Source organism: Mobula hypostoma, chromosome 12, assembly GCF_963921235.1.
Source record: "Mobula hypostoma chromosome 12, sMobHyp1.1, whole genome shotgun sequence".
NCBI classification, from domain to species: Eukaryota; Metazoa; Chordata; class Chondrichthyes; order Myliobatiformes; family Myliobatidae; genus Mobula; species Mobula hypostoma.
The window spans coordinates 114830090-114847873 of record NC_086108.1 but is presented as its reverse complement, the minus strand read 5'-3'; the positions used below and the strand labels follow the sequence as shown (position 1 = coordinate 114847873).

The 17784-nt window shown below is 47.4% G+C and overlaps 1 protein-coding gene across 2 annotated transcripts in view; it reads right to left on the bottom strand.

Annotated features, from left to right (window-relative positions):
- The window catches only part of tnni3k (TNNI3 interacting kinase), a 176613-nt gene that overhangs the window by 17782 nt on the left and 141047 nt on the right, over positions 1-17784 (bottom strand). For both annotated transcript variants that reach the window (XM_063064821.1, XM_063064820.1), the window contains 2 exons: positions 3930-3989; positions 3650-3819 (listed from right to left, as the gene is read on the bottom strand). In XM_063064821.1, the coding sequence (XP_062920891.1) occupies positions 3650-3819; positions 3930-3989 (230 nt within the window). The remainder of the gene's footprint in view (positions 1-3649; positions 3820-3929; positions 3990-17784) is intronic.

Sequence of the window (17784 nt, the reverse complement as noted above, 5' to 3'; positions counted from 1 at the left end):
GTACGTTCTCCCCATGATGAGGTGGGTTTTCTCCAGGTGCTCTGGTTTCCTCCCACGGTCCAATGACATTCTGGTTGGTAGGTTAATTGGTCATTGTAAGTTGTCCTGTGATTAGGTTTGGGTTGAATTGGCGCTGTTGGTTGGTGCAGCTGGAAGGTCCTACTCCATGCTATATCTCCAATAGCCTGTATTGGAGAGTGTGTCTCATGAGGATTAGAGGTGCACAAGGTGAGAAGAGGCAAAACAAATAGACTGGACAGCCCAGAGCAGAAATGGCTAATATGCGGGGGCATAATGTTCAGGTGATTGGAGGAAAGTATTGGGGAGCATGTTTGGGTTTTACAGCGTGCTGGGTGTGTGGAACATGCTGCTGGGGCCCAGATGAGAACATTAATCAACACACTACATATCTGTTCTGCCACAAACATTCTGTGCATAGTCTGGGCTGAATCATGCCCTACACTGGAACAGTAACTATGTCACAAGCTGTGAACAAAGTCTAGGAATTACTCCCAGATCCCTTTGTTCTACCACACTCAGTGCCTTGCCACTCACAGTGTAAGACCTACTCTGGTTTGCAACACCTCACACTTGTCTGCATTAAATTCCATCTGCCAATTTTCTCCAGGCGGTTGAGATCCCACTCTGAGCTTTGATAGTGTCTACTATGTTCTCAGTCTTGGTGCGATTTACAAATTTGCTGATCAGTCGGGAAACCTTGGTATAATGAGGGCATTTCTTATCCCCCAGTCACAGGTGGTTCTCCTGGGGGAATGTCTCCAGACATGCACCTCGCCAGCTCGAGCGATACACAGGAGCAGCAGCCCGTGACAGTGAGGTATCTGGGGGCGGTGCCAGGTATCAGCAGCCTAGCTGGTCTCCGGTCTGACTACACCCACAGCCTCCAGCTGAAACCAGAGCTCCCGGTCTGTGAGCTGCCCCGCTCTGCTCCACTGAGCTCTTGCTCTCCGTCCCAGGAGTATCAACGCATCTGATGTCTCCTCCATCTTGCCTCGGGCTGGTAAGTGCTGTCTTTCATGTCGCTGTTCATTCTGTTTTGGATATTTATGCTGTAAAATTCTCATCGGTTAGCACAGCAGGGTTGGTAGGGACTGACCTTTCATTCTGCCCTTACTTGGAGTATGTTGTGGGAGAACAGAAACAAGACAAGTCTCTCTTCCACCAATCCGATATTTATCAGGAGCGCTGTGTACGCAGGGCCCTCAGCATTGTCAATGATCCCTCTCACCTGTCCTACAATCTCCTTGACCCCCTACCATCAGGCAGGAGGTACTGGAGCATTATTTCTAGAACCGTTAGGATGAGAACCAGTTTCTTCCTGCAGACTGTAAGACTATTGAACTCCCTGTTGCATCACATATGAAACACCAGTAACATTATATCGTTTACTTTTTAACTTGTGTTGCAAATACACCTTATTATTAATTTATTTGTGGTAATATTACTGTATGTGTTGTGCGCAAGTTGAATGAACTGTGTTGTGCACCTTGGTCTAGAGGAAGATTGTTTTGTTTGGTGGTATTCATGTACGGTTGAATGACAATAAACTGAAATTGAAGATTCTCCTCGAGAAGTGAAGCTCGGAAGCTGGTGGTGTGAGACACACACACAGTACTGGGAACACCCAGCTTTCCCCCGGGTTCTCCACTTCCATCACAAAAATTGTCCCCAGTATGTGGGTGAGGGGTGGAATCTGGGGGAGGAAGGCAGTTGCTGGGAATGAGAGGGGAATGAAACAGGATCAGTGTATGATTGGTGTCAGAGTGGCTGATAGTTTGCATGGTCTGATGGGCCAAAAGGCCACTTTCTGTGCGGCAAGTCTCCATAACTGATCTTGCCTCAAGAGGATGAGAGAAAATGGATGAATGTTTTGGGGTGCCAAATCTTAAACAAAAAGGGAAAATGGAGAGAAGGATTATATTGATCTTAGAGCACCACATGGGCCAATGGGACCATACTGTGCTGTAATGTTCTTTGTTCTAATAAAATGGGATCAGTATCAACGGGTAGTGATGTGGGGTGGGGTTGTGTCGGTGGTTGGTGGAGGGTCAGCATGGATTCCATAGGCCAAAGGCTCTGCTTCTGTGCTGAAGTCTCCATCACTAGCTGCCCTGAGCTGAGCCCTTCAGGATTTGCTGCTGGAGGGACCCACTGTCTCCCATCAGCCCCCTTCCCCCACCTCAAGCTTCACCGAGGGGTCCTTTCTGGGGACTTGGCATCCTAACTATCTCATTCAGGGGCTGAACTAGCAGCCATCCACACAGCCTCCTAACCTCAACCCACGCCAACCAGGGACAGACTCCAGAATGGCACTGGGCAAACTAAAGTCAAAATTTCCTTTGTGCTATTGACTGGTGGAATGCTCCCGAGAAAGTCTGAACATAAAACATGGAACATAACAGCACAGAAACAGGCCTTTCAACCCACAATGTCTGTACTGGCCACGATGCTGAATTAAACAAAATCCCTTCTGTCTGTGATGGCCCTTATCCCTCCATTCCCTGCACATTCATGTGTCTGTCTGATAGCCCCTTCAATGCCTGTCTCACCAACCCTGGCACTCTGTATAAAAATAAAACTTGCCCACACAATTCCTAACAAGAGAAAATCTGCAGCTGCTGGAAACACTCAAAATGCTGGAGGAACTCAGAAGGCCAGGCAGCATCAATGGGAAAGAGCACAGTCGACGTACATCGACTGTACTCTTTTTCCATAGATTCTCCCTGGCCTGCTTCATTCCTCAAGCATTTTGAGTGTGTTATCCACACAATTCCTTGACATCTAAACCTATAATCCTCTGGTCTTAGATGTTTCCACCGTGGGGAAAATAAATATGGTGACTACCCCATCTATGCCCCTCATAATCTTATAAACCTGTATCAGGTCTCCCCTCTGCCAGAGTAAATAACCCGAGTTTGTTCAGCCTCGTGTTACAGCATGTGCTCTCTAATTGAGGCAACAGACTGGCAAACCTCTTCTGCACCCTCTCCAGAGCCTTGACATTCTTCTTGGAGCGGGGCGACCAAACTCTTTGGTCCAAGGGAAACAAAGTCTGATGTGGGGTCCAAGGGAATGTTGTAAATGCCCACCTCAACCCAGCGACCCAACCCCACATTGTCCAGTCCCGCAACCCACTAACACAATCACTTCCCCACAATACTCACCCCTACCCTACATCAGCCACCGCACCCCACGTCACCCAAACTATGCCAACCCAACTCACCCACCCCACCCCCATCTACCAACCTAGACTTCACCTTACATCACCCATCCAACACCAGATCAACTCATCCAACATCTCCCCATCCCCATCCCAGCCCCACCCCACTCACTCCACCCCAACCTCCACCCTACATCCCCCTACCCACTTCAACCCTCACCTGACATCACCACCACATCACCCATAGAATCCCAACCCCACCCTACTCACTCCACTCCAGCCTTCACCTCACATCACCCACCCCACACTACTCCACCCCAAATACCACAGCAGCCCCTAGTCTACATTACCTACCCCACCCAACTCACTCCACCCCAAATACCACATCTACTTCACCAACCTCATGCCAAACCTGCACCTCAACCCTAACCCCATGAAAACACTCGCCCCACCCCACAGCCCACGTACCTCTGGGACCAGGCCGCGTAGGCCCGCGCATTGAGCGCATACTCTAGCTCAAAGCGGGTGCGTAGAGCAGCAACGTGACTGCGGCCAGGACCTCCCCGTGCCAGCAGGCAGTCGGAGGAGGAGGAGGGTGAGAGGGAGCCGCTGCTGTTACTGGATGCCGGGGACATTAGCTGGATTGGAGCAGAGGGAAGAAGAATGAGGTGTTAGATGGAGACGTAAACTTAGCTGCCGCAGTCCCTGTCAAAGATTGGGGCAGTGGTGTGCACACGCTCTCACCCACCTCAACATTGCACAGACACTCCTCCAGGTTAGTCACCATTTCTGAAAATTCCGGTCGTTCCTGCGGCAAAAGAACAATAAAGAATTTTGTGAGCCTGCTGGTGTTGATACTTGTGGCCCAGCTGGTGAGATAGAGGTGTACAGAATTATGTGGGACATGGATAGGGCAGATAGTTGGAAGCTTTTCCCCTAACAGGTGTGTAAAACCAGAGGTTTAGTGTGAGAGGCAGAAGATTCAGAGATTTGAGTCACGGAGTCATAGACCACGACAGCACAGAAACTGGCTCTTCAGCCTGTCTAGTTCATGCTGAACTGTTATTCTAGACCCATCGACCTGCATCTGCCCCGTATCCCTCCACATCCTGCCATCCATGTACTTTTCCAAACTGCTCTTGAATGTTGCAATCAAACCCGCCTCCACAACTTCCACTGACCGCTCGATCCACACTCTCACCACCTAATGAGTGCAGAAGATCCCTCTCAGTTTCCCTTAAACATTTCACCTTTCACCCTCAACCTGTGATTTCCAGTCGTAGTCCCACCCAACCTCAGTGGAAAAAGCCTGCTTGCATTTACCTTATCTATACCCTCATAGCTTTGTACTCCTCTATCAAATCTCCTCTCGATCTCCGATGCTCCAGTGAACAAATCGTAACTCATTTTCATCTTCTGGGAGGATATTATTTCCTTGCAGTGAGTAGTTGAAATCTGGAACTCTATGCCTGAGAGAGTGGTAGGGAGAGTGGGGTGGGGAGGGGGGTCTCATATTTAAGTATTTGAATGAGTACCTGAATCACCAGGGGAGAGATGGAGATACACTAATGCTGTGGTTAGTGTGGTTGGTTAGCACAGACATTGTTGGCTGGAGGGCCTGGTCCTGCTATCCTGTTCATGACAATGGGTTTGATTCCATACTGTCCTCTGAACCAGAGAAGCCCCCTGAGGGGCAATGGCCATGAGGTGTGGACGTGCAAGGTTGGTGGGGTCAAGTGATGACTGCGTTGGGAAGTGGACAGTCCAATGAACTACTCCTGCAGGAATGTTGGTGACTGTCTGGGTGATCTCTGTCTGTGCGCCCATGGCTCCACACCACCCGCCTTAACGCCTGCACCATGTTTGGGGAGGAAGTGACTATCTGCCGGGGCTGCCCTACATCCCAGGTACACCTGGAACGTCACCCTCTGTCTGACTGAACTGGGAGCCACATAATCTGCAATCGCCATTCCAGATAGGGGATGGGTTCCTGGAAGGATGTGTACCTATAGGCACTGGAACACAGGGAGTAGTTTTTGGAGAGGAGTTGGTATGGAAGCCCATCTCTCCAGCCATTCAGTCCTCACACGTTGAGCATGGAGTCAAATATCACAGAAACAGGCCCTTCAGCCAACCTAGTCTGTGTCCAACTGTTATTCTGTCCAGTCTCATCGACCACTGCAGCACAGAGGTTATCACAACGCTTTACAGTACAAGCAACTGGGGTTCAGTTCCTGACACTGCCTGTGAGGAGATGGTATGCTTTCCCCTTGACTGTGTGGGTTTCCTCCCAGTCTAAAGACATACCAATTGGTGATTGTAAATTGTCCCATGATCAGGCTAAGGTTAAGTAGGTGGATTGCTGTGTGGCACGGCTCAAAGGGCCGATTTTGTGCTGTATCAACAAACAAATAAACCAGCTGGCCTCCGGACCATAGCCCTCCATACTGTTCCCATCGATGTACCTATCACACATCTTTTAAATACTGAATTCAACCTCTGCCTCTGTCCGTGTGGAGTTTGCATGTTCTGCCTGTGACTGTGCCGGTTTCTCCCAGGGTGCTTTGGTTCCCACCCATATCCCAAAGTCGTGTGGGTAGGTGTGTTAATCGGCTGTTGTAAATTGTCCCTAGTGTGTGGGCGAGGGGTGGAATCTGGGAAGAGTTGATGGGAATGCAGGAGGAATGAAATGGGATCAGTGTAGGATTGGTGTCAATGGTCTGCATGGATTTGATGGGTTGAATGGCCTGTTTATGAGCTGCACACCCCTCTCCCAGTCACTGACTGACTGCCCCACCATAGTCACGGAGTCTGGTTCCCACTGCCTGAGTGGCTGATGGGACAAGAATCAACTGGATCTCTGCAGAGCAGATGGTGAACGGGAAGGACTTGCAGAGCAAAGTTCTGTGGGTGAGACTGGATGGGCAGAGTGGTCTGACACCAGAGGGGTTTGACTGATGGACAACCTTTCAGCCAGCTGATCTCTCACCCTCTGGTTTCCATAAAACCGTAAGACATGAAAATAGAATTAGGTCCTTCAGGCCACTGAGTCTGGTTCACCATTCCATCAGGTCTGATTTATTACCCCATTCTGCCTTTGACACCCTGACTAATCAAGAACTTATCAACCTCTGCTTTAAATATACCCAATGACTTGGCCACCACAGCCGTCTGTGGCAATTAATTCCACAGATTTACCACCCTCTGGCTAAAGATATTCCTCCTCATCCGTTTCCAGCTCTGTCCCCCCACCACGTGAACCCTGCTGCTGATGGGTCGGGGGGGGCAGCAACTCGGTGGGGGAGCGCTGGGCGCCAGCCGGTTTCCTGGTGTTGGTTACGCTGACCCTCCACAGGAGCGGCACTGTGGAGATCCAGGTGGCCTCATCCCTTGGGACCCTCCTACTCTGCCACAACAGGATCACTAGCCGGACATTCAGAACCTCCCCATTTGCTCGGCCGCGTGACTTGGAGAAGCTAGAGCTGAGTGCGAACGCCATCTCAAGCATTCGCGGCAGCACGGTCTCAAGCCTGGCCAAGCTCCGACTGCTCGCTCTGGCATGGAACCAGATTGTTACCCTGGGTAGAGGCACCACCATCCATTCCGACCTCCACGCCCTGGAACTCTTCACCAACACCAGCTGCCGCGTCACCCCCGCGGGCATTCCACGACCTGTTGCGACTGGACCTATCCGGGAACTGGCTCCTGGCCTTGGCCGCACTCTCAGAGCTGGAACTGAACCTCAACCCGTGGCACTACGCCTGTGGACTGCGGGAGCCGGCCACCTTCCTCAGGGCAGCACCACCAGAGTCTGAACCACAGTCAACCACCGGCTTGCGTGAGCACTGAGAGTTCAGGGGAGAGGACAATGCAGGAGTTGGTGGACAGGGACTGCAACCGGGCCCAAAACGGCACTGGCAGCCCCGGCAGTGGGAAGGAGCGACAGTATACACAGGACGTGGTGTTGGCTGCTCTCTTCTCTTTCATTGGTAGGTAGACCCAGACCTAGAGTGTAACCTACTTACAACTGTTCAAGACTTCTGCACATAGGTCGCTGCGTTTTAAAAAAGGAGGGAGAGAGAAACCGGGGAATTATAGGCCGGTTAGCCTAACGTCGGTGGTGGGGAAACTGCTGGAGTCAGTTATCAAGGATGTGATAACAGCACATTTGGAAAGCGGTGAAATGATCGGACAAAGTCAGCATGGATTTGTGAAAGGAAAATCATGTCTGACGAATCTCATAGAATTTTTTGAGGATGTAACTAGTAGAGTGGATAGGGGAGAACCAGTGGATGTGGTATATTTGGATTTTCAAAAGGCTTTTGACAAGGTCCCACATAGGAGATTAGTGTGCAAACTTAAAGCACACGGTATTGGGGGTAAGGTATTGGTGTGGGTGGAGAATTGGTTAGCAGACAGGAAGCAAAGAGTGGGAATAAACGGGACCTTTTCAGAATGGCAGGCGGTGACTAGTGGGGTACCGCAAGGCTCAGTGCTGGGACCCCAGTTGTTTACAATATATATTAATGACTTGGATGAGGGAATTAAATGCAGCATCTCCAAGTTTGCGGATGACACGAAGCTGGGTGGCAGTGTTAGCAGTGAGGAGGATGCTAAGAGGATGCAGGGTGACTTGGATAGGTTGGGTGAGTGGGCAAACTCATGGCAGATGCAATTTAATGTGGATAAATGTGAAGTTATCCACTTTGGTGGCAAAAATAGGAAAACAGATTATTATCTGAATGGTGGCCGATTAGGAAAAGGGGAGGTGCAACGAGACCTGGGTGTCATTATACACCAGTCATTGAAAGTGGGCATGCAGGTACAGCAGGCGGTGAAAAAGGCGAACGGTATGCTGGCATTTATAGCGAGAGGATTCGAGTACAGGAGCAGGGAGGTACTACTGCAGTTGTACAAGGCCTTGGTGAGACCACACCTGGAGTATTGTGTGCAGTTTTGGTCCCCTAATCTGAGGAAAGACATCTTTGCCATGGAGGGAGTACAGAGGAGGTTCACCAGATTGATTCCTGGGATGGCAGGTCTTTCATATGAAGAAAGACTGGATGAACTGGGCTTGTACTCGTTGGAATTTAGAAGATTGAGGGGGGATCTGATTGAAACGTATAAGATCCTAAAGGGATTGGACAGGCTAGATGCAGGAAGATTGTTCCCGATGTTGGGGAGGTCTAGAACGAGGGGTCACAGTTTGAGGATAGAGGGGAAGCCTTTTAGGACCGAGGTTAGGAAAAACTTCTTCACACAGAGAGTGGTGAATCTGTGGAATTCTCTGCCACAGCAAACTGTTGAGGCCAGTTCATTAGCTATGTTTAAAAGGAAGTTAGATATGGCCCTTGTGGCTTCAGGGGTCAGGGGGTATGGAGGGAAGGCTGGGTTCTGAGTTGGATGATCAGCCATGATCATAATAAATGGCGGTGCAGGCTCGAAGGGCCGAATGGCCTACTCCTGCACCTATTTTCTATGTTTCTATGTTTCTATGTTTCTATATCAGAGCAGAATTAGGCCACTCATAGAACATAGAATAATACAGCATAGTAAGGCCCTTCAGCCCACAATGTTGTGCCGACCCTCAAACCCTGCCTCCCATATAAGCCCCCACCTTAGATTCCTTCCTATACCTGTCCAGTAGTCTCTTAAACTTCACTAGTGTGTCTGCCTCCACCACTGACTCAGGCAGTGCATTCCACGCACCAACCACTCTGAGTAAAAACCCTTCCTCTAATATCCCCATTGAACTTCCCACCCCTTACCTTAAAGCCATGTCCTCTTGTATTGAGCAGTGGTGCCCTGGGGAAGAGGCGCTGGCTATCCACTCTATCTATTCCTCTTATTATCTTGTACACTTCTATCATGTATCATGTCTCCTCTCATCATCCTCCTCTCCAAAGAGTAAAGCCCTAGCTCCCTTAATCTCTGATCATAATGCATACTTTCTAAACCAGGCAGCATCCTGGTAAATCTCCTCTGTACCCTTTCCAATGCTTCCACATCCTTCCTATAGTGAGGTGACCAGAACTGGACACTCGACCCACTAAGTCTGCTCCGCCCTTCAGCATGGCTGAATCCCACTCTCCTGCCATCTCCCTGTAACCTTTGATGCCCTGCCTAATCAAGAATCTATCAACCTCCATTTTAAACACACCCAATGACTTGCCTTACAGACATTCGTCACAATAAATTCCACAGAGTTACCACCCTGTGGCTAAAGAAATTCACCCTCATCTCCATTCTAAAGGGACATCCTGTGTGTATGCCTTAATTCCTTCTATTAAACTGCAAGACTATACACTTCCCTACACTGTATTCCATCTGCCAATTCTTTGCTCATTCTCCTAAGCTGTCTAGGTCCTCCTGCCCACTCCCTGCATCTTCAACACTACTTGCACCACCACCCAGAGATTCTTGGATGGTCAGGGCATTTAAGGGATATGGGGAGAAGGCAGCAGATTGGGGCTGAGAGGGAAAATGGATCAGCCATAATGAAAAGGAGGAGCAGACTCGATGGGCCAAATAGCCTAATTCTGCCCCTGTATCTTATGTTCTATCTTTGTATATTCTGCAAACTGAGCCAAAACCATCAATTCAGTCATTGAAATCATTCCCATATAAGGTGAAAAGAAATTGTCTCAACACTGACTAGTCACCAGCAGCCAAGCAGAATAGGCCCCATTTATTCCCAATCTGTACCTCCTGCCTCTTGGCCAATCCTCTGTCCACGCTGGTATCCTTCCTATAATACCATGGGATCTTACTTTGTTAATCAGCCTCATGCGTGGCACCCTGTCCGCTCACTTGGAATGCCATTCTCCATCTAAACTTACAATATTCAGAGGAAAAATTGTACCACCACGTGACATCTAAGGAATGGTAGTTAACCCTGTGTGTTGGGATATTCTGAGCGATGCTGTCCGTTGGTTTGGGCTGTCTACATAGTTTACACAAGCCGGGTCAGAATGATATAGAGAGAGCAACTGCCCATGCAGCGTGCTCCCCCTCTCCATGAAGATGATGAATCGAAAGGAGGATCTGATACAGTTTGACATCAGCGTTGCAGGAGATGCCAGTCAGTGTTGAACTCGACTGCCTTAGGGACCCCAGCTCCAGATTTTTCCTGAGTTTAGTCCTGAAGCCTTCCCCATGAGCATATGTAGCCGCAAGGCAGTGGAGGTTTGAGATCAGAGTTTTCCTTCTCCTAGATGAGCTGTCAACCATAACTGACAAGCCATATCTGTTGGATTTTGTTGGGTATTTACGGGAGTAATATCAGAGACATCTGTTAATCCAACATCCTCAGCAACCCTCCCATGTGCTGGATTAGCAGAATGTATCTTGAACCTTTTTGAGTTCTCAGAGTCAGTGATCTCCAAGTATTCAGACTGTCAAACCGCACTGATGCTGTGGCTCAGACAGTTGCCTGTTCTTGTGTTTGTAGGGGTGGTTTTGGGGACAATGCCGCGAGTTAAGGGTCTGGTTAAAGTTTAGTGACAGGGATAAGGAGGAGTCAACTCCTCCATGGATGGTCCCAAGCCTGGTTGTGAAATGAGGAGCATGGAGGTGGCAACCAAATCCTGTAAAAACCCAAAGCTACAGAAACACCATCATCCCTGGGAGAGAAGGGATACACCATGAAGACAACTGGAAAGACTGGCCAGGACAGAGGACTATGCCCCAGTAGGGATGATGGGTTTAAGAAGATGATGAGAGGGAGTTAGAAGTCAAGGGCAGGAGCTCGTGCTCAGATCAGAGTCACACACCAGTGATCGCTGTGGATGAGTGGAGGCTGGTACGATTGAGGTGTTTGCTTTAGGTAGACACGTGAATATGCAGACAATGGAGAGACATGGACCATGTGCAGGAAGATGGGATTAACTTAATTTAACATTATGGTTAGCACAGACACGGTAGATCATATAACCTGATTGGGGGACTAAGTGGGTGCCACACCTTGCCCAAGGGTGACCTGCAGGCTAGCAGAGGGAAGGAGAGCCTTACACTTTATTTGGTAGAGACGTATCTCCACACTGCCACCCATCATGTATCATATCTCTGCCTTTAGTACCACGGAACAGACCAAGGCTGTCTAATCTGAGACAATCAGAGTATTCCACAGATCTACAACTCTCTGGGGTGAAAAAGTTTATCCTCAACTCCGTTCTAAATGGCCTACCCCTTATTCTCAAATTGTGGCCTCTGGTTCTGGACTCCCCCAACATCAGAAACATGTTTCCTGCCTCTAACAAGTCCATCCCCTTAATAATCTTATGTTTCAATCCGATCCCTTCTCATCCTTCTAAATTCCAGTGTATACAAGCCGTCGCTCCAATCTTTCAACATATGACAGTCCTGCCATCCCGGGAATTAACCTTGTGAACCTACCCTCAATAGCAAGAATGTTCTTCCTCAAATTTGGGAATTAACCTTGTGAACCTACCCTCAATAGCAAGAATGTCCTTCCTCAAATTTGGAGACCAAAACTGTACACAATACTCCAGGCGTGGTCTCACCAGGGCCCTGTACAGCTGCAGAAGGACCTCTTTGCTCCTATACTCAACTCCCCTTGTTATGAAGGTCAACATGCCATTAGCTTTCTTCATTGCCTGCTGTACCTACTTCTCCAATCTCTTTAGTCTCACCTCATCACAGATATGAGTCCTGATGAAGGGTCTCGGCCCAAAACATCGACTGTTTACTGTTTTCCATAGATGCTGCCTGGCCTGCTGAGTTCCTCCAGCATTTTGTGTGTGTTGCTTGGATTTCCAGCATCTGCTGATTTTCTCATGTTTGTCACTCTTGTTCTATCCACTCTTCTAAGTAACTGAACACTGATTTATTTTTTCTCCTGCATGGTTCTGACGGATTGGATGGGTGAAATATTACTGTCTCCACAGACACAACCCGACCCACCGAGACTTCCCATCAGTCCTGCTTTTATCACTGTTTCCTGCTCTCCTTTTAACCGTCCCTGTCCCCTCCCTTTCAGGAGCAATGGGACTGACAGTGGCAGTTGTCACTGTCCTGTATAGGAAGGGAGTGTGTCCCAGGAAGAAGAGATGGCCAGTAAGCAGGCCAGAGTCAGGACACCCAAGGAACCAGATCCATGAGGGGCTTCCTCACTGTGACTTTACCGGGAAACATCTAGGAGAGGCTGTGTCATCAGAAAGTTCAGACAATCACCCCCAGCTCTCCCATGTTCGTCTCAAGACTGGGCAAAGAGGCAGCAAAGAGATGTTTCGTCCCCAACATCACACCCAGGAGCCGAGGCTGGTGTGGAATTACTGTGCCTGTGGGCACCATGCTCTGGCACACATGTTCCGAACCGTGCCCACTAACTTCGTCGGGAAGCCAGCTGGTAAACTTTCTGCTGGGACAACACAGGGAGACAGAGCTGGGAATGTCTGGGGCATCGACCAGAAGTTATTTCACCTGCTGGAGGCTTCCAATTGGGGTGAGTCACTGATGCTGTGTCTGTGGAGTTTGCATGTTCTCCCTGTGACCCCTTGGTGCTCTAGTTTCTTCCCACATCCCAAAGACATATAGGTCAGTGGGTTAATTGTACACTGTAAATTGTCCCCAGTGTGGGGGTGAGGGGTGGAATATGTGGGGAGTCGATGGGAGAGTGGGGAGAATGAAATGGGATCAGTGTCAATGAGTGGTTGATGGTCAGCATGTATTCAAAGTTACACAATAAAGTCAGTCAAACCCATCCACATAGACCAAAATAAGATCAGAAGACAGAAGCAGAATTTGGCTATTCAGCCCATCAAGTCTGCTCCACCATTCCATAAGGCTGATTCATTATCCCTCTCAACAACTTCGCAATCATGAAATCTAAGAGACTACTAGACATATATATGGAGGAAGTTAAGGTGGGGGGTTATATGGGAGGCAGAGTTTGAGGGTCGGTACAACATTGTGGGCCGAAGGGCCTGTACTGGGCTGTACTATTCTATGATTTTTTTTATGTTCTATGTTCAACCTCATTCTCCTGGCTTCTCCCTGTATCCTTCTGTTGCCCTTTAATGTCTCCTAAGCCAGTTCCATTTTTTCACCTTTGGCCCATTTCTCTTCAGACTTTTCCTGTCCATGTCTTTTAAACATTGTAATTGTCCCCACCTCCTGAACTTCATTCCATATACCCACTGCCCTCTGTGTGGAGAAACTTGCCCTTTAGCTCTCCTTTCAATCTTAAACACAAGGGATTCAGCAGATGCTGTTAATGCAGCAACAGACATGAAATGCTGCAGTCTTGGAGAGGGTACAGAAGAAGTTCACCAGGATGCTGCCTGGATTAGAGGGAATGTGCTATAACAAAAGTTTGGACAAACTTGGGTTATTCTTTCTGGAGCGACGGAGGCTGAGGGGAGATCCGATACAGGTTTATAAGATCATGAGAAGCACAAGTGAGGGAGGCAGACAGTATCTTTTTCACAGGGTTGAAATGTCTAATACAAGAGAGCATGTATTTAAGGTGAGAGGGTTCATTTCAAAGGAAATGTGAAGGGCAAGTTTTTTTTAATGTAGAGAGTGGTGGGTGTCCAGAATGTGCAAGCAATCGTGGATGCATTAGTGAACATTGGAAAATGATCTATAGATTCAGGATCAGTTCCTGAGGACTGGAGGGTAGCTAATGCTATCCCACTTTTTAAGAAAGGATGGAGAGAGAAAGCAGGGAATTATAGATCAGTTAGCCTGACATCAGTGGTGGGGAAGATGCTGGAGTCAATTATAAAAGATGAAATAGCGGCACATTTGGATAACTGTAACAGGATCGGTCCGAGTCAGCATGGATTTACAAAGGGGAAATCATGCTTGACTAATCTTCTGGAATTTTTTGTGGATGTAACTATGAAAATGGACAAGGGAGAGCCAGTGGATGTAATGTACCTTTGAGGAAGGACATTCTTGCTATTGAGGGAGTGCAGGTAGGTTCACGAGGTTAATTCCTGGGATGGCGGGACTGTCATATGTTGAAAGATTGGAGCAACTGGGCTTGTATACACTGGAATTTAGAAGGATGAGAGGGGATCTGATTGAAACATATAAGATTATTAAGGGATTGGACACGCTAGAGGTAGGAAACATGTTTCTGATGTTGGGTGAGTCCAGAACCAGAGGCCACAATTTGAGAATAAGGGGTAGACAATTTAGAACAGTTGAGGAAAAACTTTTTCACCCAGAGAGTTGTGGATTTGTAAAATGCTCTGCCTCAGAAGGCAGTGAAGGCCAATTCTCTAGATGCTTTCAAGAAAGAGTTATATAGAGCTCTTAATGATGGCGGAGTCATGATGGCATTTATATACAGGCTTCCCAACAGTGGCTGGGAGGTGGACCACAGGTTACAACAGGAAATAGAAAAAGTGAGTCAGAAGGGCAATGTTATGGTAGTCATGGGAGATTTTAACATGCAGGTTCATTGGGAAAATTAGGTTGGTAACGGATATCAAAAGAGTGAGTTTGTTGAATGCCTAAGAGATGGCTTTTTAGAGCAGTTTGTCATTGAGCCTACAAGGGGATCAGTTAGACTGGATTTGGTGTTAAGTAATGAACCGGAGGCGAATAGTAAGCTTAAGGTAAAAGAACTCTCTGGGGACAGTGATCACAATATGATTGTGTTCAACCTGAAATTTGATAGGGAGAAAGTAAAGTCTAATGCAGCAGTATTTCAGTGGAGTGAGGGAAATTACAGTGGTATGAGAGAGGAGTTGGCCAAAGTAAATTGGAAGGAGCTGCTGGCAGGGATGTCAACAGAGCAGCAATGGTGTGTGTTACTGGGAAAAATTAAGAAGTGCAGGACATGTGTATTTCAAAAATGAAGAAATACTCAAATGGTAAAATAGCACAACCATGGCTAACAAGGGAAGTCAAAGCTATTATAAATGCAAAAGAAAGGGCATAGACCAAAGCAAAAATTAGTGGGAAGATAGAGGATTGGGAAGTTTTTAAAAACCTACAGAGAGCAACTAAAAAAAATCATTAGAAGGGAAAAGATGAAATATGAAAGCAAGCTGGCAAATAATATCAAAGTCGATAGTAAAGCTTTTTCAAGTATGTTATAAATAAAAGAGAAACAAGAATGAATATAGGACCACTAGAAAATGGAGATGGCAGATGAACTAAATGAGTATTTTGCATCAGTCTTCACTGTGGAAGACACTAGCAGTATGTCTGATGTTGTAGTGTGTGAAGGAAGAGAAGTGGGTGCAGTTACTATTACAAGGGAGAAGGTGCTCAAAAAGCTGAAAGACCTAAAGGTACATAAGTCACCCGGACCAGAGGAACTGCACCCTAGGGTTCTGAAAGAGGTAGCGTTGGAGATTGTGGTGGCATTAGAAATGATCTTTCAAAAATCATTGGATTCTGACATGGTGTCAGAGGACTGGAAAATTGCAAATGTTACTCCACTCTTCAAGAAAGGAGGAAGGCAGCAGAAAGGAAATTATAGTCCAGTTAGCCTGACCTCAGTGGTTGGGAAGATGTTAGAGTCAATTGTCAAGGATAAGGTGATGGAGTACTTGGTGCTACACGACAAGATAGTACAAAGTCAGTACTTAGTACAAGTACTGAGGCTTTATAAGTATGGTTTCCTTCAGGGAAAATCCTGCCTGACAAACCTATTGGAATTCCTTGAGATTACAAGTAGGATATATAAAGGAAATGTAGTGGATGTTGTATACTTGGACTTCCGGAAGGCCTTTGACAAAATGCCATACGTGAGGTTGCTTAAGAGCCCATGGTATTACAGGAAAGTTATTGGCATGGTTAGAGTATTGGCTGATTGGTAGGAGGCAGTGAGTGGCAATAAAAGGATCCTTTTCTGGTTGGCTGCCAGTGACTAGTGGTGTTCCATAGGGGTCGGTATTGGGACCACTTCTTTTTATGCTGTATATCAATGATTTGGATGATGGAATAGATGGCTTTGTTGCCAAGTTTGCAGATGATATGAAGATTGGTGGAGGGGCAGGTAGTGTTGAGAAGACAGAAGGACTTGGGTGAATGGGCAAGAAAGTGGCAAATGAAATACAATGTTGGTCATGCACTTTGGTAGTATAAAAGGAAGTTAGATATGGCCCTTGTGGCTACAGGGGTCAGGGGGTATGGAGGGAAGGCTGGGTTCTGAGTTGGATGATCAGCCATGATCATAATAAATGGCGGTGCAGGCTCGAAGGGCCGAATGGCCTACTCCTGCACCTATTTTCTATGTTTCTATGTTTCTAAATAAATGTGCGGACTATTTTCTAAATGGGGAGAAAATCCAGGAATCTGAGATACAGGGGGACTTGGGAGTCCTTGTGCAAAACACCCTTGAAGGTTATTTTCCAGTTCAACTTGAGGAAGCCAAATGCTATGTTAGCATTCATTTCAAGAGGTCTAGAATACAAGAGCAAGGATGTGATGCTGAGGCTTTATAAGGCACTGGTGAGGCCTCACATTGAGTATTGTGAACAGTTTTGGGCCCCTCATCTTAGAAAAGATGTGCTGGCATTGGAGAGGGTCCAAGGGAGGTTCACAAGGATGATTCCAGGAATGAAAGGTTATCATACAAGGAATATTTGATGGCTCTGTGTCTGAACTCACTGGAATTCAGAAGGATGAGGGGGGATCTCATAGAAACTTTTCGAATGTTGAAAGGATGTTCCATGGTGGGGGAGTCTAGGACAAGAGGCACAGCCTCAGTATAGAGGGGCATCCTTTCAAAAGAGAGATGCGGAAAAATTTCTTTAGTCAAAGGGTGGTGAATTTGTTGCCACTTGCAGCTGTGGAGGCCAGGTCATTGAGCGTATTTAACACAGATTGATAGGTTCTTGATTGGACATGGCATCAAAGGTTATGGGGAGAAGGCCGGGAACTGGGATTTAAGAGGAGATTGAGAAAAAGTATCAGCTATGATTGAATGATGGAGCAGACTTGATGGGCCAGATGGCCTAATCCTGCTTTTATGTCTTATGGTCTTATTAATGCAGGATGTGTGTATGATCAACAATGCCCAAATCCAGGAGATTGAGGGGAGATTTGATAGAGCTATACAAAATTATGGGTGGGTATAGATAGGGTAAAAGCAAGCAGGCTTTGCCCACTGAGGTTAGGTGAGACTGCAGCTAGAGGTAATTGGTTATGGGTGATGGGTGAAATGAGGTGAACTGTTTAAGGGGAACATGAGGGGAAATTTCTTCACTCAGAGGTGGGAACGAGCTGCCAGAAGAAGTGGTGCACGCAGGTTTGATCGCCACACTTAAGAGCAGTTTGGATAAGTACACGGATGGGAGTGATATGGAGGGTCATGTTCCAAGTGCAGGTCAATGAAACGAAGCAGAGTAACATCTCAGTGGAGACTAGAGGGCTGAAAGGCCAGTTTCTGTGTGGTAGTGCTCTGTGACTCAGTGCAGCAGTGAGGTGGAATTGTTGGAACCTCTTCCAACTGAGATCAAGCCAGTGTTAATGTATCTTCTGCTTTGGGTGGGGTAGGAAGGGTGAAGGATTAACTGGGGAGATGCAAAGGGCTGCAGGAGTGTGTGAGGATATAGTCAGAGAATATGCTTGGCAGTTCTGGGCTGAGATTTGAGGCTTAAAAAACATTGGAATTCAGT